This window comes from Cimex lectularius, unplaced genomic scaffold, assembly GCF_000648675.2.
Source record: "Cimex lectularius strain Harlan isolate CLEC.00 unplaced genomic scaffold, Clec_2.1 scaffold251, whole genome shotgun sequence".
Lineage (NCBI taxonomy): Eukaryota > Metazoa > Arthropoda > Insecta > Hemiptera > Cimicidae > Cimex > Cimex lectularius.
This window is the reverse complement of record NW_019394213.1, coordinates 809,547-837,114: the sequence shown is the minus strand read 5'-3', so window position 1 is coordinate 837,114 and position 27,568 is coordinate 809,547. Positions and strand designations below refer to the sequence as shown.

The window sequence follows — 27,568 nt, the reverse complement described above, 5'->3', positions numbered from 1 at the left end:
TACTTTACATTTATAAACATTTTAAGGTAGGTTGAACAGTTATAAATTTTCTAAAAGATAAGAAAAAGAATCTATTTTCCAATCCTTGTCCACATTGGCATTAAATTATGAAACAATATAGTTTGTACATATAAATTAACCATACATTTTTATAAAACCTGTTACTTTAATTTTACAAAGATTTTTGGGGCATATTGAACAATTACAGGTATTCTAGAAGATCAGAAAAAAATCTATTTTCCAGTCTAGTTCACATTGGCATTCAATTGTGAAACAATACGGTTTTTATAGTATGTACATATAAATTAAGCATACATTTTTACAAAACCTGATACTTTAATTTTACAAACATTTTTGGGGAATATTGAACAGTTATAAATTTTCTAGAAGATGAGAAAAAGAATCTATTTTCCAATCCTAGTTCACATTGGGATTAAATCGTAAACAACACGGTTGTTGCAATTCAACGACCATTGTATAGAATGAGATTAAAAGTGAAACCAAAGCTCAAAGTGAGAGAGAGATGAGCATCACAAATTTCTGGTGCCAGCCCCCACCACAAAAGCCGTCAAGGTTCTTCTCAAAGCCTGCACTGGAGGCCGTTGCCGCACATCAACCGGCCAGTTTGCTTTGAGTTTACCTGACGAACTGTTCGACCATGGGTTTTTGTGAGTGCACAACGAAATTCTTGCTTTTCGTCTTCAACCTCGCTTGCGCCGTAAGTCTTCTTCTTTTATCATTCTTGTCCGTTTTTAACATACATTTGTGATCATCATAACTTTATTTAATTTAAAATTGATAATTCTCTAAATTGTGTCGACCTTGAATTAGTATTAAAACTCGTTTATTCACCTTAATTTTTTGTTGTGTGTGTGAATATAGTTGAATTTGATTTGTTAGATGATGTTTAGCAGCTACTTGTTTGTCGGTTGTGTTCAAATAGATTTATACAGCGCAAGAAGCCAACAGGTTGCTAATCATGTCTCAACTTGTGATAGATTTTCGTTGTTCTCCGTTAATGGTCAACTGCCCCACCTTTCTTCGTCGGACCGAGTCTTTCTTCTTTCCTCCTTCGTTCAGTCCTCGCCATGACCGGTGCATCCTTCGTCCTTTGTTCACGGCGGAGTCCTTGGGATTCCCAGTAAAATTCATAAAAACCTATATTATCTTATCTTTATAATATGGATATTCTTATTCTGTATATAAGTAGTTATTAAAATTGAAAATTACCCAATTTACTTTTGTTTTTCGTTTCTTTTTATAAGAAGACAATCAGGAAATGAAATCAAACCAGAAGACTATTAAGACGCACTTCCAATATATTAGATGTTACATACTTATATTACATCTACATATATTAGTTTGAAGCTTCATGTTATATGTATGAGAAAATAAGAATTAAATTTTTACAAGTCTTATCCAACTGAAAAGTACTGTAGAGTATTTCATGTCATTCAGGAGGTCTTATGTTCAACTACCCGTTGGTAGTCGAGATCGAAGCGTAGCACCACTTAGCAATACTTTATTGAAATTAATCTGAAATAAAATTCCGAGGCAATGCCAGGATTATATAACTATCAGTTTTTCTCATATACTCATTTTTACTCCTTTCTCTGTACCCTCTCTACACTTAATTCTACCTCAGTCACGCCCTCATTCACTTTCATCTCACCTCTCACTCTCTCTCACTCTTACCCTCATTCTCACTCTCACTCCCCTACTTACTCACTCACATCTGTCTCTCTCTCTTTCTCTTTTTCTCACTCACTCCCTCACTCATTCATATATTCACTCCCTCACTTACTCACTCTCTCCCTCCCTACTTACTCACTCACTCACTCACATCTTGCCTCTCTCTCTCTTTCTCTCTCTCACATTCACTCCCTCTCTCTTTCACTCACTCACACAATCACTCTCTGTCTCTCACTCTCACTCTCACTCTCTCTCTCTCTCTCTCTCTCTCTCTCTCTCTCTCTCTCTCTCTCTCTCTCTCTCTCTCTCTCTCATACATTCACTCCCTCATTTACTCACTCCCTCCATACTCTACTCACACACTCACATCTTGCCTCTCTCTCTCTCATTTCTCTTTTGCTCTCTCACATTCACTCCCTCTCTTTCATCTCTCCCTCTCTCTCTTTCACTCACTCACACACTCACTCTCTGTCTCTCTCACACACACTCTCTCTCTCTCACAAACATTTCTCTTTTTCTCTCTCACATTCACTCCCTCAATTTCATCTCACCTCTCTCTGTCACTCACCCGTACACTTTCTTCAAAGTTAACATATAAACTAAGTAAGTGAAAAGAGCTGGTAACTTGTAAATGTTTTGCCAAGGGCGGCCTAAGTTCACCGAGAGCTTAATAGTGAGGCCCTATAAGTTATATACAAGGGTGAGTTTCTACCGTTAATCATATATGCAGTACTGTTTAGAGGATCTGCGTTGGAGGTCAGCAAAAAATCTTATGAAAATAGAGAGAATCCAGAAACTATTCCTTCTCCGGCTTATTAAGGTTACAGAACCTTAGCAGAATCCTATGATGCCGCATATGTGATAGACATGAGACCTAGGTAGCTAGGTGCATGCACAAGACTGGATGTCGTTCGACATACTCAAACCAGGAAACGTGAGCTGGGTGGATAGCTCTGAGACGTATAGACCCGTTTCTTCACACCTTTGGCTACATCCAGGCATGATGCCCGCTGTGAAAGAGGACATCGACATGGAATACGATTATGCAGTATATACAGACGGAAGTAAGGAGGGGAGAAAGTGGGTTGTGCATTTGTTGTGAGGCAAAACAAGACGGTAATAGCCGAAAAGAAATTAGGTTGAAGGGCCATTACTAAAACAACCAGGCTGAGCAGTTGGCTATCTACATGGCTCTGACTTGAATCGCCAAAAATATGAGTGTTGATCAAAAATTTTAAATAACCTCAGATAGCCACATAACGTTAGCATCACTCGAAAACGCTGGTATACATCTTCCAATAATTGAAAAGATAAGTAGGAAGCGTATATTGCTCCTGCATCAATACTCTCCTTTCGTTGATAAAGGCTGGCAGATGCGCTGGCAAAAACTGCATCCAAAATCTATAGGGCAGACATAAGCTATCACCATTTACCTATGATACACCTACAAATGAGAATGCAGAAGCTTAGCATAGTAAAGTGGGATGAAAACTGGAAGAAGTTCTTAAAGGGGAGATTAACAAAAGAATTATGCCCTATTATAGTTGACTGCCTTAGTTTGGACCACTTGAAGTGCTTAAAACACAAATCCTAACACACAGGACACGCCAAAATGCCTATTTGTATAAGCGTAAAATATCGTCAAGCCCGGCATGTTTCTGTGTTCAGAGTTCAGATTAGACGGTCTATCATATCGCCTGCTGGTATTCGAATATGGCACCATACTACCCGCGAGAAAACGCAATGAAACATATTATGACTACCGGTCAACTACTGGTACACTGACGGCTCCAAAACCGACAAGGATAATACCCATAATGGGGCTGGAGTCTTCGGGATAATAAAAAATGGAAATAAAAAGGCTAGGAATACATTACCGGAAGATAGCCATCTTCTCTGGCAGTCAGGCAGCACTAAAAGCCTCATCTGAGGTGAAAGAAAGAGGTTTGGTTGGAACTGCACGGAGGCCTGGCAGAAGTCATCGACACTGATGACAAGACCCTGGCATGAGTCCATGGGCATTCGGGGCATAGAGGTAACGAAATGGTTGACATCTTGACTAAAGAAGGAGCCAACATAGACTCTCTAGGTCTTGAAACCTACTGTGGCTTAGCATCTTTTCACAGAAGAGGATACATCTTAAAATGGATCCTTAATGAGTTCAAATCTTGGCGGGACAATACCACAGTATGAAGCACGCCATGAGATTCATCCGGACCATCCGCAAAACTTACAAAAGAATTACTGGAAGGCACCCGCAACCGAACCAGGATTCTAGTCTCCTGATTGGACATTCCACTTAAGAAAGCACATGCACCGGATAGAAGTACAGACAGAAGAAACACTGCCAAGTAGAGGAGGAGATCGCAGAACACATTTTATGTTTCTGTGAAGGTCTACGTAGGTGCAAATACTTGCAACTAGATTAGGAAAAGCCCAAGCAAGATCCTACACTAAGGAGCCGCTGGCAAGGCTATGACGGTTGATTAATAACCAGAAGCGGTCCAGTGAGCTGTAAAAATCGGGGGAGCACAACAGTTCTACTCGGTCATGGTGCAGAAGGCCTTGCGGCAACCTCTTTTATCCTTAACCCAGGTACCCGGTGGCTAAATTGCCAACAGTTCAAAAAATTCATACCGGAAGTATTTAAATTTTTAGGTAACTAGTCCTGATTTTTGAAAAAAGTAAATATTTTATATCTGTTCATAAATGAGACATGTAATTTTATGTAGTGCTGTGAGCGCAGCATGATGAAATAAACAAATTAACAAATTTCCTTATCACACCTTCTCTCTCCTGCTTCAATCTTTCTCTTTCTTTCTCTCTTCTTCCTCACTCTTCTCTTTTTCCTTTATTATTAGCATTCATTTACAAAAAATAATTTCTATTTGTCTTATATGTATTAACTGTTGGTTTGATTTTTTAAATAATCGTTTCTTTTTTGTTTAAATAAAAATTAAATTTAGGTTGTTTTTGTTTTTCTCTTCTAATGTGTTAATTTATTTATATGCAGAATCACAACTACATGTATCATTAGCATATATTATTAAAACCTATAACAGCTAACATTTAATGTTAACAACTAAGTTTATGCTGCTAGGTTTATTTTCACAATTGAAATATTGCACATTGGTATGTAACTGTGTGTAAGGGGTGTTGGTGATTTGTGCAATCGTATGACTTTCTCTGATTGAACGTGTTTTGAACTTTTATCACGTTAAGTCCTCCCTGCTGTAGTTTACGTCTTTTTAAGTCACGGTGTAACTTCAACTTTTATATTATTCCATTATATTAGGTGGTTCATTGATCAAATTACGTAATTAATTAATCTTTTTACGTATGTATTTTATGTTTGTAAATCCCAGGCCCTGAAGATGATCTCAATAAAGGTCGAAACGTTGGCACGATAAAGAAAATTTTTTCTGAAACGTGCGTTACACCAGACCGCATCTCACGATTTCTGAATAATTTTTTTACGAAAGGTTTTGGACTGAAATGAAAAAGTTAGTGTCACGAGCGGGATTCGAACCGACGACCTTCTGCCTACACCTGACCTTTTGTATTATTTAAGCGAATGGGTTAGTTTTAGTGAACCTGAACAGGCAGTGTTTTTATTTTCACATGTAATCAGTCGGATAAAATTCACATACGTAATGAAACAATATTTACAAACGTTTTGAGTTTAACTCTGATGAACAAACAGCCAAAAGATCTACAATTACAAAAATCGATTTTCCAATTTGAAAGTAATGGTATATAATACTCGTGTAGATTTTTATTTTACCCAAAGTGTCGATATTAAACTTTTTTTATTGCTGGCAGTATCAGCAAGACCAAATTCCATAACGAATACCTACTTCGTAGAATGGGTCTGATAATTCGTCCTACCAATTATTACAGAACCAAAGGTCAAATCGTGGAATTACTGGCTGGTGGGGCTCGTCAGCGATGATCAATTGTACTAAAAAAAACCTATGATTTTTTTTAATGTATTCTCAACATGCAATCAATCAATATCACTAGAATTTTATATGTAAAAGTGATAACAATACAGTTCGATTTTTTTAAATATTCAAGTTATGGTGTAATATGTATAATATGATTCATTTAAATGATCGGCCTTGCTTTTACGACTCATTGGCCAATTTCAACCATTGATTAATCGATACTACTCAATTATCTATTATCCAACTAGGTCCCCAATTATCAGGAATGTTTTATTTCCTGTGTGTAAATTGTGAAACAACATAAAAAAGACAATTTTTTTTTCATTTTTGTTTAACAAAAAGTGTAATATGTGTGTTTAGTGTGAGGGTGAGACAATAGGAATTAATAACACGAAGCAACTTAAATATTTATTATTTTTTTACCCAACACTTCATAAATTCGTTCTAATCGACGAGCTCTATTTGTTTTTTCTGATTATTTTCAATTGTTATCAAAGGTTATCATTTCATCACTGTAGGCATGTGAAAATTTCAACGAACTAAATGCACAAGCAAAAAATTCCACCCAATGGATTTTTTTTCATTTTCTCCATGAAAGAAAATTCTGCCCTTAATTGTCTCATTGTTTTTACCAGTAAATATTTGTTTATGCTATGTTTTAAATTGGGAATATCAATTAGAGGTAAACACACTTAATCCTTAATCCAAAACAGGGATAAAGGTTTTTTCAATGTTTACTTTTTACGGAATTTAAAATGTTTGTCCCATTTGAATTATGAAGCAACACACTGTTTAGTTTTCATCTTTGATTGCTTAATTTCAATTTTTAAAATTAAAAATGCCACTTAGTGCTGAGGATGTTGCGTGTGGTGTGACACTTACTGATGATGGATCTGCGGTTTTCGAGAAACTGGGTCCTTCCTTAGAAGGCCCGGTTCTGGACATACTAGGGTAAAAGAACCACAAGATGTCCATTTTTTGACTTTGAGAATTTTGCGAAACCGGCACCTTACTGTTGTTCAAGCGATTCATCAGCTCCAGGAAGTTCGAGGTGTCAAAATTTCTGAACGCACTGCTCGAATCAGTATGGACCTATGGCTTTTCGCCCCGTAAGAGGACCAGAATTGACCAGAATACAGAGTCACAGGGCTCGCATTTGCTCAAGAACACAGGCATTGGTCTTTGAACGATTGGCCTGCTGTACTTTTTACAGTTGGGTGTAGATTTGTTCTACCATCTCCAGATGGGCGTGAAAGTGTAGAGAAGGAGAAATGAAAGGTATGAAGCTTGTAATTTTCCCCAGAGCCAAAACTTTTTCAACGTAGCTCAATGATGGTGTGGGCGGGAATTTCAATGGAGAGGAGCACAGAGTTGGTTGTAGTTCGTGAAGGGTCTTTGATGCTCACTCGCTATGTGGATGAAATTTTGGATCGTCAATACCTATCCTCGTTGAAATCAATGACAATCCTACTCTAATGCACGATAATGCCTGTCCACATGTCTCTCGCATAGTATAAACGTACCTTTAACACCATAACATCAGGTCCTTAGCCTGGCCAGCTTGTTCTACAGACTTGACCCATCGAACATTTACGGAATAACCTCAAAAGACGAATAAGAGCACGTCCATCTTTTCTTTGAATGATTGCCCATCCATGAGGAAACCAGCGACAATCTTATTCTAATGCACGATAATGCACATGTCGCTCGCAGAGTATAAACGTACCTTTAACAGCATAACATCAGGTTCTCAGCCTGGCCAGCTTGTTCTACAGACATATCGATGGGATAACCTCAAAAGACGAATAAGTCCATCACTTCCTGATACACTCCACGATCTTGAAAGGACTCTTCGTGAAGAATGGGCTAACCTCGAGCAAAGAGTCATTTCCAGACTGGTAGAAAGTATGCCGAGGCGTCTGAGATATAATTAAGGCTAGAGGAGGAAATACGCGATATTGAAATGTTAATTAAAAAATTAAAACGAATTTTATCTCCTTCTTTTTTTCATTTTCCTTAGCAATTAAATTTTTTTTCTTTTTTAGACAAAGACTTAATTATTAAACGTTAAAGAAGTGACACTTTGGTATAAAAATATATACAAATAAAGTTATATTACAAATGGACGGAATATTTTGCATGTCAGTGTATTTCTAATTCATTGTTTATAGCTTAAAAATAAATATAACATACAATGTTAATAATACACAAAATTTACGCTGCATATAATCATGTTCAAATTCCTTAACAAATTGTTAGTGATCGGTTTGTTTTAATTTCGAGGATCTTGTAATAACTATTTAAATAAATACACGAAATACAGAAATACGATTAATTTCTGTTTAACATATAAAGCAAATAAAGTATATAAATTAACAAAGTATTGCTAATTTATATACTTTATATGCTATAAAAACTTTAAATATAATTTATATTTGAAATTAACAAATACACGATAAACGATGATAGATACATGGCAAATTACATGGAAGATCAGATAATTTTTAACTGGAACTGTAGAATGGAAAACTTAACGGACTATTACACTACAATATCAAGCAATTTAACTAAGGAATAACCAGTAAAATTTAGAAATTTAATTGATATCTCTAGCCAAAATACTAAAAGGTTGATCATTTCGAAATGGAACTAACCTCTGGAAAATTAGAACAGTCTAAATCGGTCAATCTAAAACAAAATTAAACAAATTTTATATGTCCGTTTGTTTTTGTTTTTTCATTTTCTTTAGCAATTTACTTTTTTTTTACTTTTTAGACAAGGACTCAATTATTAAACGTTAAAAAACTTGAAACTTTATATAAAAATATATACAAATTATTATATTACAAGTAGGTGAAATTTTTTTTGCCTGTCAGTGCATATACTTGTTTACTTAACTGGGTCCGTCTATTTTCGCTGGTTTACGTCTCAGATGTGTTCCGATCTCACGCCTATTTAGTGACTGAAAGGAAGTAATCGTACTTGTTCATTCTATTCGGATTCGTCCAACCAGACTACAATCGTAATTTTATTTTCGGTTTATGCGGTAGACTTTTTTTCCAGCGAGCAAAACCTTTAAAGATACTCGTCCTCGGTGTGGCATTGACAAACGGAATACTGGAACAAGGTTTAAGACGTCGCGATATAATTATTATTTCACTCATCAAATTTTCTGTAGGTGGAGATAACGTCAGTTGTCCTTCAAAAGCGTATCAGAAATAACTGGTTGTTTCAATAATCGATAAAAATAAAAAATCCACTAGAGACTGTTATAGTTGATATTGGTGCAATACGATAATAATTTTGTTTAAAAAAAAAGTTGGCCAGAAAGAAAGTTTCAAGGAGATAGAAGACTAAAAGGTCTTCTTTTTCTACCTAGGCAAGGAAAGACGATCACCTTTTTTGCTCTCTCCAAACCGATGAGTCTCGGTCCCAGTCCAGCTGTGAATTAATGAGAAATAATTGTAACCTTATACTATTGACTTATTTTCCCCTTAAATCTTCAGTTCATGTTGAACGAAAACCTTATAAAATAAATGCCCAAGCAAGAACGAAAAGGTTAAGCTTTATAGACTAAATTTTTTTACAATTTACAAGCCCAATAAACCTAAAAGTCAATCAGATTAGTGGTAATGTTTGCTTTCTTTATTGGTATGTTGTTAAAGTCGAACTTCACACTTTATTTAATACATTACACCATCTCGTTCCTCACTTTTTTTTTTTTTTAACGAGGTTTTGTAACAGCAGAGGTTATATCAGCCCTCGGGGTGCCGGTGTTTTTGAAAAAAAAAAACCATTTGTAAGATGTCGGGTTCGATTGCAGGGCCGCTGGATTCGAACCCGGGACCTTTACCTTAGAATGATGAGCGCCGTGTCAACGCCTAAACCGTTGCGGCCACCGACGCCCCTTTCGTCACATCTAAAGCAATATAATTCCAATTGTATTAAAGTGAACCTGTGTGGTGTTTCCATGAAAAAAATCTGAAATTTGATGATATAAGATTGGCTGTTTTATTTATAAACACTTTGCTTGGTGTGGCTTTATAATTTAAGAGATTAACGCTATATTTTTTTTAATTCTCTCGCTAAGCGTGGACATATTATGTATAACTATTTTTAGATTACTAAAGTTTAGGACGTTTCTCTTTGGTGATAATGCTGAATTTATCGGTCAATGTGCAGAATATTCAGACATACTCACTTTTTAACATGTTTGGATACTTTTTTTTAAATGGCCTATGTGCGGTCCTAAGTTGTTTCTTTTCCATTTTATGTACCACTGGATTTATCAATTTAGAAGAAATATGCCTTTTTTTCTGTTTAATAAAATATATTTACTCCCTGATGTGCAGAGTATGAAGACATACTCGTTACGATAGATTTTTGAATATTTTTCTTTAAATAACCCCTCTGTTGTCTGAGTTTGTTTCTGTTTTGTTATATTAATGAATTACCTAGTTTAAACAAAATACTTAGACACTTCTGCCTAATTTGTTTATTTGTTGACTCCCTGATGTGCTCACTATGGAGAATGTTAGTTCCTATAGATGTTTCTATACTTTTCTTGGTGACTTTGTTTCGTCTTGGATATTTTAAAGAATTTACTAGCTTAGCTAAAAGAATGACAATTCTATCTGGATAATTTGTTTATGTGTAAACTCCCTGATGTGCAGAGTGAGCTGACATAATCACTACTATACATCTGTATGTACTATTTATGAACGATCTTTCTGCAGCCTGTGGTTGTTTCTGATTGGTGATAATAGTAGCTGTATAGACAAAATACTAGCCTTATTTATGTATAATGTTTTTATACATTCACTCCCTGAGTACCAAAGCATGCCGATATAATTGGTAGTAAAGATATTTGGTTACCTACTTTGCAATGACCTGCCAGCTGTCTCAGGTAGTTTCTGTTTGGTTGTATCATTGGATTAATCAATTTAGACAGCATGATATGCAGAGTATGCGTACATATTCATTACTAGACGTATTCGGATAGTTATGTAGATTACAAGAGATATCTGGAGTTTAGATGTTTTCTGTTGGGTTATATTAGTGCATTGACCAGTTTAGACAAAAGAAACATTTCTATCTGCATAATTAGCTTATATGTAGACGGCCTTATGCCCAGACTACGCGAACATGTGTATGTGTACAACTTGTTTGGATGACATGTCTGAAGTCTGAGGTGGTTTCTATTTGGTAGTTTGGATGTTAGATAGTACGAAATTAATAAATTTAGACAAAATACTGGCCTTTTTTGTTCAATTTTTTGTATAAGTTCGATACCTTGGTTAGATGACCAGTCTGCGGTCCTAGGTGTTTCTATTAAGATACTTTATAAGAAGTAATTGGAACAACTAGAAACTTATACACATTAGAAAGACGTCTTACGTATCTGAACTTTTTTTTTTTCGGCAGTTAAATGAAAGTTTGAATATTTTTATACGTCTGTGATTAGTACTCTTAGAAAGCCGAGTGTGTAATGTAATTTTAATGATTCCTGGGCCTTAAATACTTTTGAACAGAAATGTAATAAAGTTCTAAGCAATAATGGAAACTTGACAATTAAACATTTACATTTGAAAAACAAATTGGTCAATTTTAGTTGCTTTGTTGGTTTAATGTTAAATTATCAACGTTTGCTAAGAAAATAACCCATTTTAATTTCAAATTAGCCTTTTTTTAATTTCAAATTAACCCTTTTTAATTTCAACTTTTCCTCGATCCATTCGGGCACCAACTTCCTATCTCAACCCCAGGAGGGAAAATTTAAAAGGTGGGGTTGAGATAGGAAGTTGGTGCCCGAGTGGATCGAGGTCACGATAGCTCAAGTGGTACAGCAGCGGCGTATCTAGCCGAAGATCGTGTGTTCGAATCCCGCTCGTTACACTGAATTTTTATCTCAACTAAAAACCTTAATTAATTTTTGGTTAAGTTACTACCGGATCTATTAATTAATCAAATTAAAGAAGGCTATACGCTTACATTGTATATACGTACATTAAGTACTTGTAAATATATATTTTTTTTTTTAAAGGAAGAATTCTGAGTGCTTATATATTGTTCTTTGTATCTTTGTATTACACGAGTTTGTTGTTTTAATTTTGATTCTTATTTTTTTATACAATGAGAAAATCCTTAAATTGAGGTGAAAGGAAATATTTTTTGCATTTAGAATTAATGACTTATTTTCTACCACATTGAACCCCGTTCAAATTGTAAGACAGGTAAGATCCTAAATTTTGGAAGTTTTCAACATAATATAATCCAGCACGTCATCATAATATTTATTCCAAAATATACTTGGGTGCTTTTCTTTAGATGGATTGTCTGCAGTAAGATGTTGCTTCGGTTTAGTGATAGTCGTCAATCTAATATTTTAGACGAAATACTGGCCTTTTTTCTATTTAATTTAATTATAACTTGACTCCCTTGATGTTTGGATTCTTTTCTTTAAATGACCTGTCTGAATTATGATGTTGCTTGTGTTTGCTGATAGTTTTCTATTTAATTTGTTTATAACTTGACTCCCTGATGTGCTGGCTATGCGAAAATATTAATTTAAATAGATGTTTGGATGCTTTCCTTTAGATGACCTGTCTGAAGTTGCTTCTGTTTGCTGATAGTTATGAATCTTTGACTTTGTGACTTTAGACGAAACACAGGCCTTTTTTCTCAGTTTAATTTGTTTATAAGTTGTCTCCCTGATATGCAGACTGTGGGGACATATTGATACCAAAATATGTCTGGATGGTATTCTTTAGATGGCCAGTCTGAAGTGTGATGTTGCTTCAGTGTAGTGATAGTGAATCTAATATTTTAGACGAAATAATGGATTTTTTTCTATTTAATTTGTTTACAAGTTGACTCCCTGATGTGCAGACTATGGCGACATATTGATTACAATAGATGTTTGAATGTGATCTTTAGATGGCCTGTCTGAAGTATGATTTTGCTTCAATTTAGTGATAGTATTGAATCTAATATTTTAGACGAAATACTAGCTTTTTTTCTATTTAATTTGTTTACAAGTTGACTCCCTGATGCACACTATGGGAAAATATTAATTACAATAGACGTTTGGATGCTTTTCCTTAGATGACCTGTCTGAAGTATGATGTTGCTTCCGTTTGCTGATAGTTATGAATCTTTGACTTTGTGACTTTAGACGAAACACTGGCCTTTTGTTCTGGTTAATTTGTTTAGAAGTTGACTCCCTGATGTGCAGACTATGGACACATAACAATTCTAAAACATGTCTGGATGATTTTCATTAGATGGCCTGTCTGCAGTATGATGTTGCTTCTTGTGATAGAAAATCTAATACTTTAGACGGAATATTGGCCTTTTTTCGATTTAATTTGTTTTCAAGTTGACTCCTGATGCAGACTATGGGAAAATATTAATTACAATAGATGTTTGGATGCTTTTCTTTAGATGACCTGTCTGAAGTATGATGTTGCTTCCGTTTGTTGATAGTTGTGAATCTAATGACTTTTGTGACTTCAGACGAAACACTGGCCTTTTGTTCTGGTCAATTTGTTTAGAAGTTGACTCCCTGATGTGCAGACTATGGGGATATATTGATTAGAATAGATGTTTGGATGTGTTCGTTAGATGGCCTTTCTGCAGTCTGATTTTGCTTGCTGATGTATTCACAACATAGCTATGACTTTGTGACTTTAGACCAAACACATGCCTTTTTTCTGTTTAATTTCTTTATAAGTTGATATCCTGATGTGCAGTCTATCAATATATAGCAATTCCAAAACATGTTTGGATGATTTTCATTAGATGGCTTGTCTGCAGTATGATGTTGCTTCTTGTGATAGAAAATCTAATACTTTAGCCGGAATATTGGCCTTTTTTCGATTTAATTTGTTTTCAAGTTGACTTTCTGATGCAGACTATGGGGAAATATTAATTACAATAGATGTTTGGATGCTTTTCTTTAGATGACCTGTCTGAAGTATGATGTTGCTTCCTTTTGCTGATAGTTGCGAGTCTTTGACTTTGTGACTTTAGACGAAACATTGGCCTTTTGTTCTGGTTAATTTGTTTATAAGTTGACTCCCAGATGTGCATATTATACAGACATATTAATTAGATTCACTGAAGTATGCGTTTACTCTAGTATACGCACAGACAATGAACAATAAATTTTCTTTCTTTTTTTTAATGTCTTTGGAAGATCTAAGAAGGAATAAGGATGTTTCTTCCAATAAGCGTAATTGTTATGAATATCGGTTTTCATAATTTGCTAGATAACAACGTAGAACGATGAAAAGATTTTTATAGATGTTTTTGAGTTTGTAGAGTCGTTTTCTCAGATATGAAGCGTTTAACGCTTAATAAGCATCGCATGCCAAGGCTGTATTTATTTTCCTACCCGTTTCATCCCACGTAAATAGAAAATGGCTCATTCAACACAAACTGGGTCGACACTCAGCGTTTTGCTATTCAAAGGTTACTTAACGCTGTCTCGTGTTGAATAGTCTAATTGAAATTGAAGATTTAAAAAAAAATTACTAATATTTGTTATCGGCTGTCGTGTTGGAAAAGCGATTTTTGTTGTTTTTGGGTCTGATTTGTCGAACTCCGTCTCGGTGTAACGCGTAAAAAGTTCAGGGCCGGGGTTGAGGCTTTTTATACCGGGACGGCCTTACTTCCTTAGCTAGTTCTACTCTTACTTTCAGCCAGTTCAGGACTTGAAACAGGTATCTGAATATAGAGCTACACGTCTCCAACCGCATTCTTTCCAAGTGAGTGCCCGCAGGTCTGAGGGATTATGTAATTTCTGAATCTTCAATAGGACCGGATGTGATTGTTGAGGACGAATGACGCGATGTGTCGAATGAGTCACACAGTCATATTATATCGACTACGGTGATTTTTTCATATTATTTCCAAAACATTGCCTTAACGTGTGCCTATTCCAGAAGAAGGATTTAGTTTTCAATGTTAAAAGTATCGACCAATTTTTCACTCATGGACGCTAGGTATGGTCTTGAATAAAAAGCGAATTCAGTTGTTACTGCTTGTTTTGACCTATTTTAAGACTTAGACCTTGGCAATGTTATGAATGGATCGGTCTTCAAATAAATATGATATCGCCTGCAAAAACACTTAAATATGTCAATCTGTAGGCATATTTAAGATTGCGTTTCCCTGATGATGACCTTAAAATAGGTCGAAAGCTTGGAAGTAACACCTGAATTTGCTTTTTTCTTCAAGACCATACCTTGATCCAGTGTTCGTAAGAAGGATTTACTTTAAAAATATCAGGACTCAGGATTTTGCTGGTTAAATTTCTCGTTTCCGGCGATTTCTTGTCCTTCAACAAGTTCAAACCAAAGATTGGCATCCTTTCCTCTATTCCACTGAGTAGATTTCTTTGGGCGTTGTCCTCGCAATTCTAAAGTACCGCAACCAGAGTAGTTTCACACACATACACACACACACACACACACACACACACACACACACACACACACACACAGAGAGAGAGAGAGAGAGAGAGAGAGAGAGAGAGAGAGAGAGAGAGAGAGAAACAGGCTCCGATGTCCCTCTCCTTTTTTTAGATGCAGATTTCTCTAAACTTTCAATGGACGTAGACTTTCTTGAGAGACGAAAAGTAAACTCGTGTCTTTCTATTTGAGTTAGTTAACTATTTGACATCACTTCAGTCCTGATATTCTAGCAAAGTGCGTAAAAATATTTCTCCGTCTGTCATTTCCAGCATAATATGAGAAGTGCTAAGTTGTAGAAAATAGTTCTCTTTTTTTCTAGCTTACTTGCTTTTTCATCCGAGTCCACTGTTCTTTTCAAGGCGTTCTTGTCTTTGAGTTTTTAAAACTCCTAGACAATGATCAACAATTATCACTTTTCTAGGTCCGTTTTTTATCGCTTCTCACCGCCCATTTCCTTGTTTGTCAAGTCCACTGGACATCGTCCTCAATTCCTTCTTGACAAACATTTTAATAACAAACTAATAACTTTACTGGGTCCGACTATTCTCTCTGGTTTACGTTTAACATATGATTCACGGCAACTTCAGTGAAGAACTGATTGATGCTAGTTCACAGACTCAGGGAACATTTTACAACTTTTTCTTCTTTCTTCATAGGCGCCATGTTTCTCTCTCAGCTTTAACCAATTCTTTTATTTTCACAGCCCAATGGATATCGTCATCAAACGAAAAGTAAATTTGGGTGGGTTGTAGTTTTTTTGAACTATTTAGTTAATTTTACAACCAAAAAAGAAATAAGAAAAGAATAAGATTGAGTGGCCGATCAATATTCCACCATCGCCCCTCTCACACTGCACATTCGATCGCGCTAATAAATATATTTACTCGTAATATATTCAACACGAGATTTCTATTATGAAATAGCCCTGGAGTTGTTCTTCCAAATATCAGAACAGGGAAATCCAAACACTCATTGGTTGCAGTACTCAAGCAGAAATCCGACACGCTCTCTGTATGAAGCCAAGGAATGACGCACTTCGATATATTTGGCCAGTTTATTTTGCCTGCTATTTCATTAGGGCCATGTTGTTCTAGCTTTACGAATTTTTAATCATGCCTAGACTATTTTTAAATTATTTGTTACACTTCAAGTGGTAAGTTTATTTTCGCAGGTTTTCGTTTCACCCACGTGCGATTCGGTTTCACGCCATCTTCCGTGAGGCTGAAATTTTCGCAAACATACAAAACATATTCCGACCTATCTTCACTGTTCAAGGGTGCCAAATTTCTAGCTCATCTTTAACCAATTTCTTGATTTTCAAAACACCAATATTCATCGGACATTATTGATTGAAGAAAATTAAACTTATGTCTTGCTGTAAGAGAATGTTTTCATTTTCCACTGACCATTTGCCTAATAGCCTCAAGCCTGATTTTTAGTCCAATAAGACGAATCGTTCAGTTTTATTTTCAGCGTATTAGATGTTCTTAGGAGGTTCAGAATATTGCTTCTGCTTTTTCTAGTCTACAAGTTGTTTCATTCCCCTCATGCCTGTAATGCATGATCAATCAGAGTCTCTTTTCTAGACCTTTGAAGTTCATAAGCACTCTTATTGGTGACTGATCAACACAAAATAACTTTACTGGGTCCGACCATTCTCGCTGGTTTACGTCTCACGGTTATTCATTTCCTCACTGCATAAGGCGTAAAAGTGCATCGCCAACTGATCCAGTTAAGTATTCGGTCTTTGTCATAAACGATGATGTAAAATGAAGTCAAATCGTCCTTTTTTTATTTAGGTTGTCAAAACAGAGGAAATACAAAAAAAGAAAGAAGGACAAACTGATCTGTGTCAATCTGTTCATCCACCTACAGACCAATCAGCTCTATCAAACCTAGACAGAGTTTAATGCCTTTACGGCTCCTTTCAGTATTTTTATGGCTATTTCCTGTTCATCAGAGCTCAATTAATTAAATCTCAGTCTAGAATCTAGATGAGATGCTTTTCATGGGTTTTCGTAGGTTAAATGAGGGCAAAGCACAAATTTAAAATTAAATATATATTAAATAAGTGGACGGGAAATTGAGTTTTTCTTTCTCCCCTAAAAGAGATGGTTTTAAAGTTATTATTGCCTCTGTTTTGCAAATATTCGTGCTCAGGTTGATACATTATTTATAGAGTAATTGACGAATTGCTGTAATTTTTCATGTCTCGCATGCGCGTTAAAGCTAAAAGCCGGTGGATAAGCTTCGAATATTCTCCCCAAGCATAAATATGCTTTTACGCTAAATTAAATAATAATTTAATCGGCTTGTAAGTTGAAAGTTTTATATTTGAGCCGAAGTCTTTCAAATAATCATCTTTTTAATTCCATAAATGAAATTTTGGCTTTTGAGATTAAGTCATGTTATTGGTTTAGGTTGTTTTTATTTGTTCGCTTTGAAAAATAGCTCAACAGCTTTGCAAGTTTGCAACTAGCCCAGATTATCAACTAAACATTGTTTATTCAGAACGCTGTTTATTGTTCGACTGGGCTCAACGCCCCTGCAAAAGCCTTTACAGATTAGGAAATACAAGTCTTACTATGTTGAACTAAAATACGCCTACGTCTTACTTTCCTTAGGTTTACTTTTATTATAATCCAACGGTGTAAATTGTTACAATAGTCAAGTCTTTTCATGCTGCAATTATGCAGGTACCCACATGGAGAAAACCTATCTGTGACCCATCGATTTGGAAAAACAACTTAACGATAGTAAAATGACATCCATATAACCCCATGTTATAGATCGTTTAGAATTTTTAAAGATTTCTAGTTGAGTTTATAAAAATAAAAGTTGACCGTATATTTCACAATTTTTCCATTGTCGGACATACAATGATAGACAAGTTTGACACAGGGGGTAGCCGGCCATTAGAGAAGGAAGTCGGTAGGCCGTTATTCTTCCTATAACCGGTTTTCACTTTTGTTGTATTATCGACGTAGGGTGCAAGTTTCTTCAATCACTATGAGTAGCTGAACCCGAACACTGTATTACAGACTGAGTTAAATAAAATATTTACGTGAGGAATGTGGTGGAATGGCCCAAAATTATGTATTTGAAGGTGTCAGATTCCCGATTAGATTATACCCCTTGGTTCTTTGCATTGGACAATAAGGCTTCGTCTGCTTGAAGGCTTCCACAAGTTTATAACTTAAAATCTGAATATTTCATGTGGACTGAGCAAATTATAATAAATAAATTAAGTGACATCAAAAACGTAAATGTGAACTGGACCACTTTGTGAACTTGAAAAGATTTAAGATTTGCCCCTTTATACCAAGAGAAACAAAACGATCACATCTTTATTTTAAGTTAATATATGTTTGTTGTGCCTTTATATTTAATGATTGAAGACCTTGTTCGGCTGATTAGTTTAAAAATTGGACTCGACTATTGAAAAACTAAAAAATTGTCTCAATTTTATCTTAAAATGGTTTAGCCTTAGTTTGGCCGGTGATTCATTTATACAAACTCAAATCTGCACATTTATACATACATTTATATACAGAATTGAGATTATGACTTAAATCACCCCATCGGTGGTTTGGCAGTCGGGAGTCAGCTAGGTCATTTCAGTGTCCAACGCAGTTTTTAAACTAGACACACTCATTCGTTAATAAATGCATTCGTTTCTATTTATACATCATACAGTCAAGTACAATAGTATGGTATAGTCTCGTTATTCTACCATCGGCCATCTTACACTACACATTCACTCTAATAAATACAATTACTCTCAATGTACAAAAAACGAGATATCTATCACTGTGTGCAATGTATATACATTATAAAATGTACGTATAATGATTTTGGAGATCGTGAGATGTGGCCTGGTGTGACGTAGGTTTTAGAAAAACATTTTCTTTATCGTGCCAACGTTTCGATCTTTATTGAGAACTTCTTCAGGGCCTGGGATTTATAAGCATTGTTTAAATTATACAAATACATGTAGGATGTGAAAAAAGTGAATTTATACAATGCTAGAAATTTTAGACTCAATCAAAGTATTTGTACACACTCAAAGTTTGTTTCCTGTGTATGTATAATCACATTTGTTTAGTGGTCGTAATTGACCTATTAATAATTCCAATTAATATCATTCAATTAATTAAGTTTTTAAGTTGAGATAAAAAAGTCAGTGTCACGAGCGGGATTCGAACGCACGACTTTCAGCTTGATATACCGCTACTCTACCACTTGAGCTATCGTGACTTCAAGCTTTTTTCAAGCTTCAACCGAAGGTCGTGCGTTCGAATCCCGCTCGTGACACTGACTTTTTTTATCTCAACTTAAAACCGTAATAATTGAATGATATTGATTGGTCAAGCGGACCACGAAAAATAGTGAATTCCAATTAATTATTATTTTTATCTAAGGTTTATGGTTGAGATAAAAAATTAGTGTCATGAGCGGGATTGGAATCCATGACCTTCGGCTCTGGGGAGATGGGAAGTTGGTGTCCGAGGGGATCGAAGTCTCGGTAGCTCAAGTGTACGAGCACCGGCGTATAGATAAGGTCGTGGGTTCGAATTCCGCTAGTGACACTTATTTTTCATCTCAACCAAAAACCTTAGACGAAAAGAATAATTGATTTGTATGTATAGTGTACCAAATTATGTATAATGACGTTCAAAAATTTAATTTGGGGAGTATTCAAGCACAATTCTTATCTGCTTAGGGGTGGCATATGGAGCCAAGGAATGACATCCATCCTCTACGTGTTCGTATGCTAACCTCATATGGCCTACAAATTGTGGGCATTGTGATCCCTCTTCTTCGACCTATGACAGTGTTCTTGATGACCTCTGAGATCAGACCGTGGGTACTGTTTCTTTTAATAGAGTTTTTCATGTTTTTTTTCTTCTTTTCTTTCGAGGGTATGCAACATCAGAGGTCATATCAACCCTCGGGGTGCCAGTGTTTTTGGAAAAACAGTTCATTTTTAAGTATGTCGGGTTTGAATGCAGGGCTGTTAGATTCGAATCCGGGACCTTTACCAGAGATGACCGCTGTGCCAACGCCTTATCCTTGCAGCCCCTTATCCTTGCAGCCCCTTTCCTGCTATTTTTATTTTAATTTATACTTGGCAAATTGATACTGACAATTAGTAAATTTGTAAATGAAAAAAATTAGAGAAAAACTGATGCCAAAGGGAACTTATTCGCATGTCTGTAGAGCTTCACTCAGTTCCTCACTTTAGTACGGTAAGTCCGGTGACCGCAACGGTTTAGGCGGGGGCACGGCTCTCATCACTGTAAGGTAAAGGTCCTGGGTTAGAATCAGCGGTTAGAGTCCGACACGTATTTGCCACGCTACCGGTCCTTGGTTTAAATCTCAAAGCCCATGGATTTTTAATTGAAAATAGTTTTCAAAAAAAAATATAACAAAGTGGGTCCCCTCGTCCGCGACATCCAACGGGTAGAGACCGACCTCCTTTATAACCATACTTTAATTCTGTACACATATAATTTAGCAGACAGAAAAATCTCAGACAGTACGATGAATACAAACGGAAAAATAGTACTGACACAAAAGCATAGTAAATTATTCTATAGTATTGTTATATAGTAAATCCAGCGGCCCTGCTTTCGTACTGGACGTTTTTACAAATGGGCTTTTGTTCAAAAACACCGGCACCCCGAGGGTTCAAATACCCTTGTGCTTGAAATACTCTCATGGAAAAAAGAATAAATGAAACGTAAACCAGCGAGAAAACTCAAACCCAGAAACGTGAACAGTGTCGATTAGCCAGATAAGCGTAGTCTACAGGACATCGTATGTCTGCAAAAAAAAATCTGATGCACCATGTATGATTGACTTGAAGAAAATAAAACAGATGACAAATTAGAAAAGTAGGACTATTCACAAACACAACTAAGCACATCTCGGAAAAGCTTCGTACAAAATTTGATTACCACTTATTGGGTGGCTAAAACTTATCAATTTCATCATTTTTTTACAGTTAAATTTTTCATTTTGATTGTAATTTCACAACGAAGTTATTGTGTTGATTTCACAAGCATTACGTAATAATTTATTTATTATTATATAGCGTTGAGTTAATCGCTTTCAATGAGATTTTATTATCACATCGCACAAGTTGATAACTGGACAAAATTTATCTGCTGACTAATGTCTTTTTACAAGAGTTTGCTTTTTATATATCTGGGTGTTTTGACGAAAACGTTTTTTGATGACATACTTCGTGAGTCATTGCCAAAGGAAAAGGCCCGACAGGAAGTAGGACTTCACTTTCCTACGTGGTCGAACTTGCCGTTTTTAAAGTTATTTTTAACTTTTAATTGATTGGCCTCGAGCCGTGTGTAAAAATTCATTTTAATTAATAAATGGCCTGATTTATTTCAGTTTCTTTTTATACAATCATTCTCTCTCTCTCTCTCTCTCTCTCTCTCTCTCTCTCTCTCTCTCTCTCTCTCTCGCTGCAATTTTGGAGCAACTGCAAAAGAATTTTTGAACCATTCTTTGGCCCAATCGCCAAAATTGAAAAATTGTGTGTAACTATTAAAAGTTAATGCTGGTTGGTTTACTTATTATTAAAACGGCTGGTTTTTTCCCCTTTTCGTCGGGATGAATTGACTTTCACAAGTTTATATTTAAGTGTACCCCTGCGATATAACTTAATTTTTACCCGTTTAGAACTGTTTTCAATGGGTTTTTGTCATCAGTATTTCCTCATGTTGCATGTATGGTGCCAGAATGAATCGCCCTTTAGGGCGTACTTCGTTACCCAGGAATAAAATGTTGGAGACATCCAACAAAATCTTGTTAATCCTGTATTTTTACAGAAACATGTCGATATGTAAACATAACTGACATAAAACATTGAAGAGAATATGTTAATGCACAGTTGTAATTAATAACTAAGGTAATTAATAAGATCTTATAAGTTGTAACTAGCATCGAGTTTGCTTACATTGAAGTTCACGATGAAGTAGAATTTTCGGGCAAGCTGAACAGGTCCGTATTATTTAAAATAAATCCTCTCCGCTTAGCTTGTTCCAACAGGTTTATCTCGTGTTTTTTAGAGATAAATAATTCATGTTACAGTTTTGGGAAATTCACGTTTAAGCTAAGAATATTCTTTCTGCTATTAATATGATAAACTACGCAAGGTTTTTATGCACGATTCCCAACAGTATCTAAATAAAAAACATTTAAAAAAATAATTACACTTTAATTAATAAAAAAATCTAGTTATTTATTCACATCCTTTGCAACCATTCACCCTATTGTTTATCGAAATTTATAAAATCAAAATTCTCTCCCATTAGAGGAACAAGTTTAATAACTTTATATCGTTAAAAATTGTTGTAGAGCCAGCTCAGTGCTTTAAAGGGCGTTTGAAACGTAGTATTTTATCGGAAGATAACTGAAAAGAAAGATAACGTGACTCGCGAAGTATAGCGATAAGGTTTTTATTATTTTATGTGAGTGCGTGCGCACGTGTATGTTTTTAACAATTTCCTAATATAACTATGATGTCTTGAAAAAATTGCATATGTTATTGGGGGAGGGGAGTTGATAGTTTATATTTTGCACAAATTCTCTGTTTCTCTCTCTCACACTCTCTCTCCCTTCCTCCGTCTCTCTCTCTCCCTCACCTCTCTTTCTCTCTCTCTCTCTCTCTCTCTCTCTCTCTCTCTTTCTCTCTCTTTCTTTCTCTCTCCCCCTCTCTCTCTTTCTTTCTCCCCCCTCTCCCCCCTCCCTCATGAGTGTAAACTCGTTTTTACTAATAAAATTTATATCTAATAATACGTTTAAAGAATGGAGTAAGATTTCACGATTTTATGAATAACGTTTCCGGTTTAGAATTTTTAGTATACACTATGAAAAAATCAATTTCAAATAAGATTTTAGAGCGTTTTCATCTAATTTAATATATGCGTTCAAATGATAATATTAGTAGATTGACATGCTCAAAAATGAGATTGATTTAATCGCCAATCGATAGGTTGTTATGAAACGTGAGTGTTGCCCCACATTGTAGCGTGGGCATTACAAAATTAGTAACCATGTGTTTATCATCCTTTTGTTCCACAAATATCCACTTTATAAACTAAATTCCGATGGTAAACTAATAATAGTTATATTTCGGCTATGGAATTGGACGAAAAACCTGGCGGATGTAGATTGAATTGGATAGACGAATATTCTGAAAAGTAAGGCCGCGTATAGCATAATCTCCCTCCGGCATTGACGAGGCCAAGGACTCATCTGTAATTGTGCGAGTTTTAAAATTCCCTTGAAACCCTTTTAAATAGAGGTAGTCGAGAGAAAACGTGTGATTCAGACTGTGAAAAACAGAATACAATTTTTTTTTACATGTCGATATAAGTCGACCTATATTTTTTTGGTTTATGTCGTGGACGGCCCTTCAGTCATTATTGTCCTAACTTATCCTGTCACCTAAAAGGAACACTGATATTAGTGTGACTCAATGGTGACTAATCCCCAAGCGGGTAAACAAAAAAAGTTCGAGTGTGAAATATGTTAATATATTTGCACAACATGGTGATTCATACACTTATTTGGACTCGAAACTTGCTCGCGTTTCTGAGATAAACCCTTCTTAAAGAAATATTTATATAAAGGAAAAGAATGACATGAACATCCAACAAGAAACATGACACTAGGCGTGGTCTTTGGGCTTGACGAAGAGTAAAACTTTCCTGGTTGACTATACACGCTTACAAATAGGCTTGGCTGCGACTAATTGCTTTTACTAACTAATGCAGTTGATTTTTCTCAGAGATTTTGACTACAAATCCCTGCTTTAAAAATTTCATTCAAATTTAAGGCACATTAGAAATTTAATTTCTCCCAGCACTACAATTATGCAACAAAAACAAAAAAACAATCATAATCATCATCACCATCGCAATTGCTTATTTGTCCCTTGAACTTAGTTTTTTCTTCACATTAATTTTCTGTTTTGTTAGTTATTTTTACCAAAATTCAGCAGTGATTCAGCAAAGACAATAGAACAATAATTGCATTGTGAGAATTATTGGCAACAATAATTTTTTGGCTGAAGAGCTTCCCAATTTCTTTCTTTATATACACTGACAAGCAAAAAATTCTTCCCACTTGTAATATAACTTGATTTGATTATATTTTTATATATTAATCAGTTTCAATTTTTTAATGTTTAATAAATGAAGCTTTGTCTAAAATAGTAAAAAAAGTAAATTGCTAAATGAAAACAAAAAAGACGGGCAGATAAAATTTGTTTTAATTTTGTTTTAGATTTTTTATTAACATTTCAATATCGTGTATTTCCTCCTCTTACCTAAATTACATCTCGAAGGTGCCCCGGCATACTTTCTACCAGTCTGGAAAGGTCTCTTTCCAGAGAGACCTTTCAAGATCGTGGAGTGTATCAGCAAGTGATGGACGTGCTCTTATTCGTCTTTTGAGGTTATCCCATAAATGTTCGATGCAGTTCAAGTCTGGAGAACCCAAGAAGGCCAGGCTAAGGCCCTGACGTTATGCTGTTGAAGGTACATTTGTACTATGCGAGCACCATGTGGACGGCCATTGTCGTGCATTAGAATAGGATTGTCGCTGGTTTCCTCAAGGATAGGCAATCGTCCAAAAAAGAGATGGATGTGCTCTTATTTGTCTTTTGAGGTTATTCCATAAATGTTCAATAGGGTTCAAGTCTGGTGAACCCAAGAAGGCCAGGCTAAGACCCTGACGTTATGCTTTCGAAGGTACATTTGTACTATGCGAGCACCATGTGGATGGCTAGAATAGGATTGTCGCCGGTTTCTTCAAGGATAGGCAATCGTCCAAAGACTGCTGTTACTCAAGCAAATGCGAGCAGTGCAACTCTGTATGTTCTGGTCAATTCTGATCCTCTTACGGGATGAAAAGCTACCGGTCCATACTGATTTAATTTTCTTCGAGCAGTGCATTCAGAAATTTGGACACCTCGAACTTTGATGAATCGCTTGAACCACAGTAAGGTGCCAGTTTCACAAAATTCTCAAAGTCAAAAAACCGTCATCTCGTCACTGGAGTCATTGGCATATATTATTTGTGAATGACTGGCTACAACTTGATATCATCATTTCAGTAAGAGAATTTTCATACCAAAAGAAGTGCATGAAGAGATAACTGATGAGTTGAAAATTGACTCACTCTTAGTGATTTTAGCAAAATAAAAAATTTACCAATTAATGGTTGGTGTCATTTTGTATGCACCAAAGTTTTTTTTAAGCATATCCTCAGATAAATGATACTTTATATAAAAATGTAGCTTATAAAATCTTTAACTGAAATATTAAAACTTGCATTCCTTCAAATTGCACCAGAGATCCAGAAAACACACACAAAAAAAAAAAACAAGAGAACAGTTGTTTTAATTTAACCAAGTTTAGGTCTCGCTATTTTATTTTGTGGTTCAATAATTGTTTCAAGACTTTTTTATGCCATATATTTTTCAATTGTCTTGTTACATTTTAAGTTAAATTTATGTAGTTTTAAGAGGTTTCTGATCCATTTGGTCTCTACTCATCTGTAGAGGTGGGTCTGTAAAGATATGCTTATTCAAAATTCACAATTTTGTAAAATGATTACAACATATAAAAAGAATATAGATATAAATTCCTTAAAGTTAAAGACATTAAAGTCCTTATTTTTATAAATGTATTATTTTAATGTATGTTTGTTTTATTGATTAAAATTTTTGCATGTTTAATTTTTTTCTCCAGGTTTTGGGTATACTCATAATCACTATTGGCATTCTAACCAATATCAATGGAGGTTCTATCAAATCACTACTACATTCTGAACTTACAACCACCAGTATCGTTTTCATCGTTATTGGTTGTTTAGTGTTCTTGATTTCTTTCTTTGGATGCTGTGGTGTTGCCAGGGAAAGCCACTGTATGATAACAACGGTAATTAAGTTTCTAGCATAAAATAATTATCTATTTTTAATTCTAATCAGAGTACAAAAATAATTTTAAATTTGTTAATATAGTACGCAGTGATATTATCTGCTATACTTTTGGTTCAAATTGCAATCGGAGTATTGGCTTTCGTTTATCACAAGAACATCACTAGTGAGATTAAAACCAGCGTAGAAAACACCTTCGCAGATTATGACAATCACAGAAAAGAAATTGATGTCATTCAAAAAGAAGTACGTAGTTGTAATGAGCACAAATTGACTTTTCTTGTATTAACTATTGTAATATTTTACAGCTGAAATGTTGTGGCTCACACGGACCCTCGTATTTTCCAACACGTGATCTCCCATCATCATGCTGTGGAACCACTGGTGAAACTTGTCCCCCTAATCGTGCTTATCAAGATGGATGTTACGATAAAGTAGTCATGGTTGTTAAATCTCAATTGAAAACTATTGGACTTGCTGCTTTGATCATCGCTGCTGTTGAAGTGAGTACATTTCATAATTTATTTAAATCAATATATTTTTTATAATCTGCTTGTAACTATAGTTAGTTTTGTAAGAACGCTTTGAAAACCGACACCCTTTTTTTTCCAGTTGTTTTGCATTTCTAGTGCATTCTGCATGGCATCCTCAATTCGACGTAGAGAGCGAATGATGATCTAATTTTATTTGTACAAATAAACACACATAATAATCCCTGTCACCTATTTTTTTTTCTGTACTAAAAATTATACTGAATTTAAATTAGATGTTTTGATTATCAATTTTTGTTAAATAACAGAGCTTTTACATGTTCAGTATTATATCTAGCAATTCAATGTGTAGTTTTTCCTTAAAAAGCAAAATGTACATACATTTTTCATTTTAACGATTGGATTCTTTTTATACAAAAATATTGCCCATTCTGACAGTTTTTAAGCTTGTTTATTTTATTTTTAATGTTTTCACTGTAACCCTATAAATGCTTGCTTTTAAGGAAAAACATTAATTCGCTTTTTTAAATTTCTTTTTAAAGTCAAATCATTGAAACATTTATCTAGATAATTGTATTAAGAAAATGCTTTACATTAAACACTGTGAATATATAGTTGGGTTAATAATGCTTATAACTATTTGTGTTTTTTTATACCCATAAAGCTTGACCTGTAAATTTTTTATTAGTGCAAGAATGTTTTGTAATTGACTCACATCGCAATGTACCATAGCATTAAAGTTAAGCACAAGTTTCTTGGTTTTATTGATTTAGGGTGTTTTTTCTTTATTTACAGTTCTTTTGCGTTGCCTGTGCATATTTCCTGGCGAAGTCCTTCAGGAACGTTTATGTTTGAAAGGATAAAAATTATCTATATTATATTATACTACTAAGAGAATACAAAATCATATTTTTATTTATCTTTAAGTTGTACATAATGTGTTTTTAAGTGCGATTATATTGCACTTTGTAAAATAAAAGTTTATTTTTAAAA

General features: G+C 35.0%; 1 protein-coding gene across 2 annotated transcripts; it reads left to right on the top strand.

Moving 5' to 3' along the window:
* The first annotated feature begins 595 nt into the window (after positions 1–595).
* LOC106664364 (CD63 antigen-like) lies at positions 596–27,568 on the top strand. 2 transcript variants are annotated; one of them, XM_014390042.2, is made up of 5 exons: positions 596–718; positions 25,897–26,085; positions 26,169–26,330; positions 26,393–26,587; positions 27,371–27,568. In XM_014390042.2, the coding sequence occupies exons 1-5, from the start codon at positions 659–661 to the stop codon at positions 27,428–27,430; spliced, it is 666 nt and encodes a 221-aa protein (XP_014245528.1). In that variant the 5' UTR covers positions 596–658; the 3' UTR covers positions 27,431–27,568. The 2 variants fall into 2 exon arrangements, with proteins under 2 accessions (XP_014245528.1, XP_014245526.1); XM_014390040.2 differs by having other exon boundaries at positions 26,697–27,568.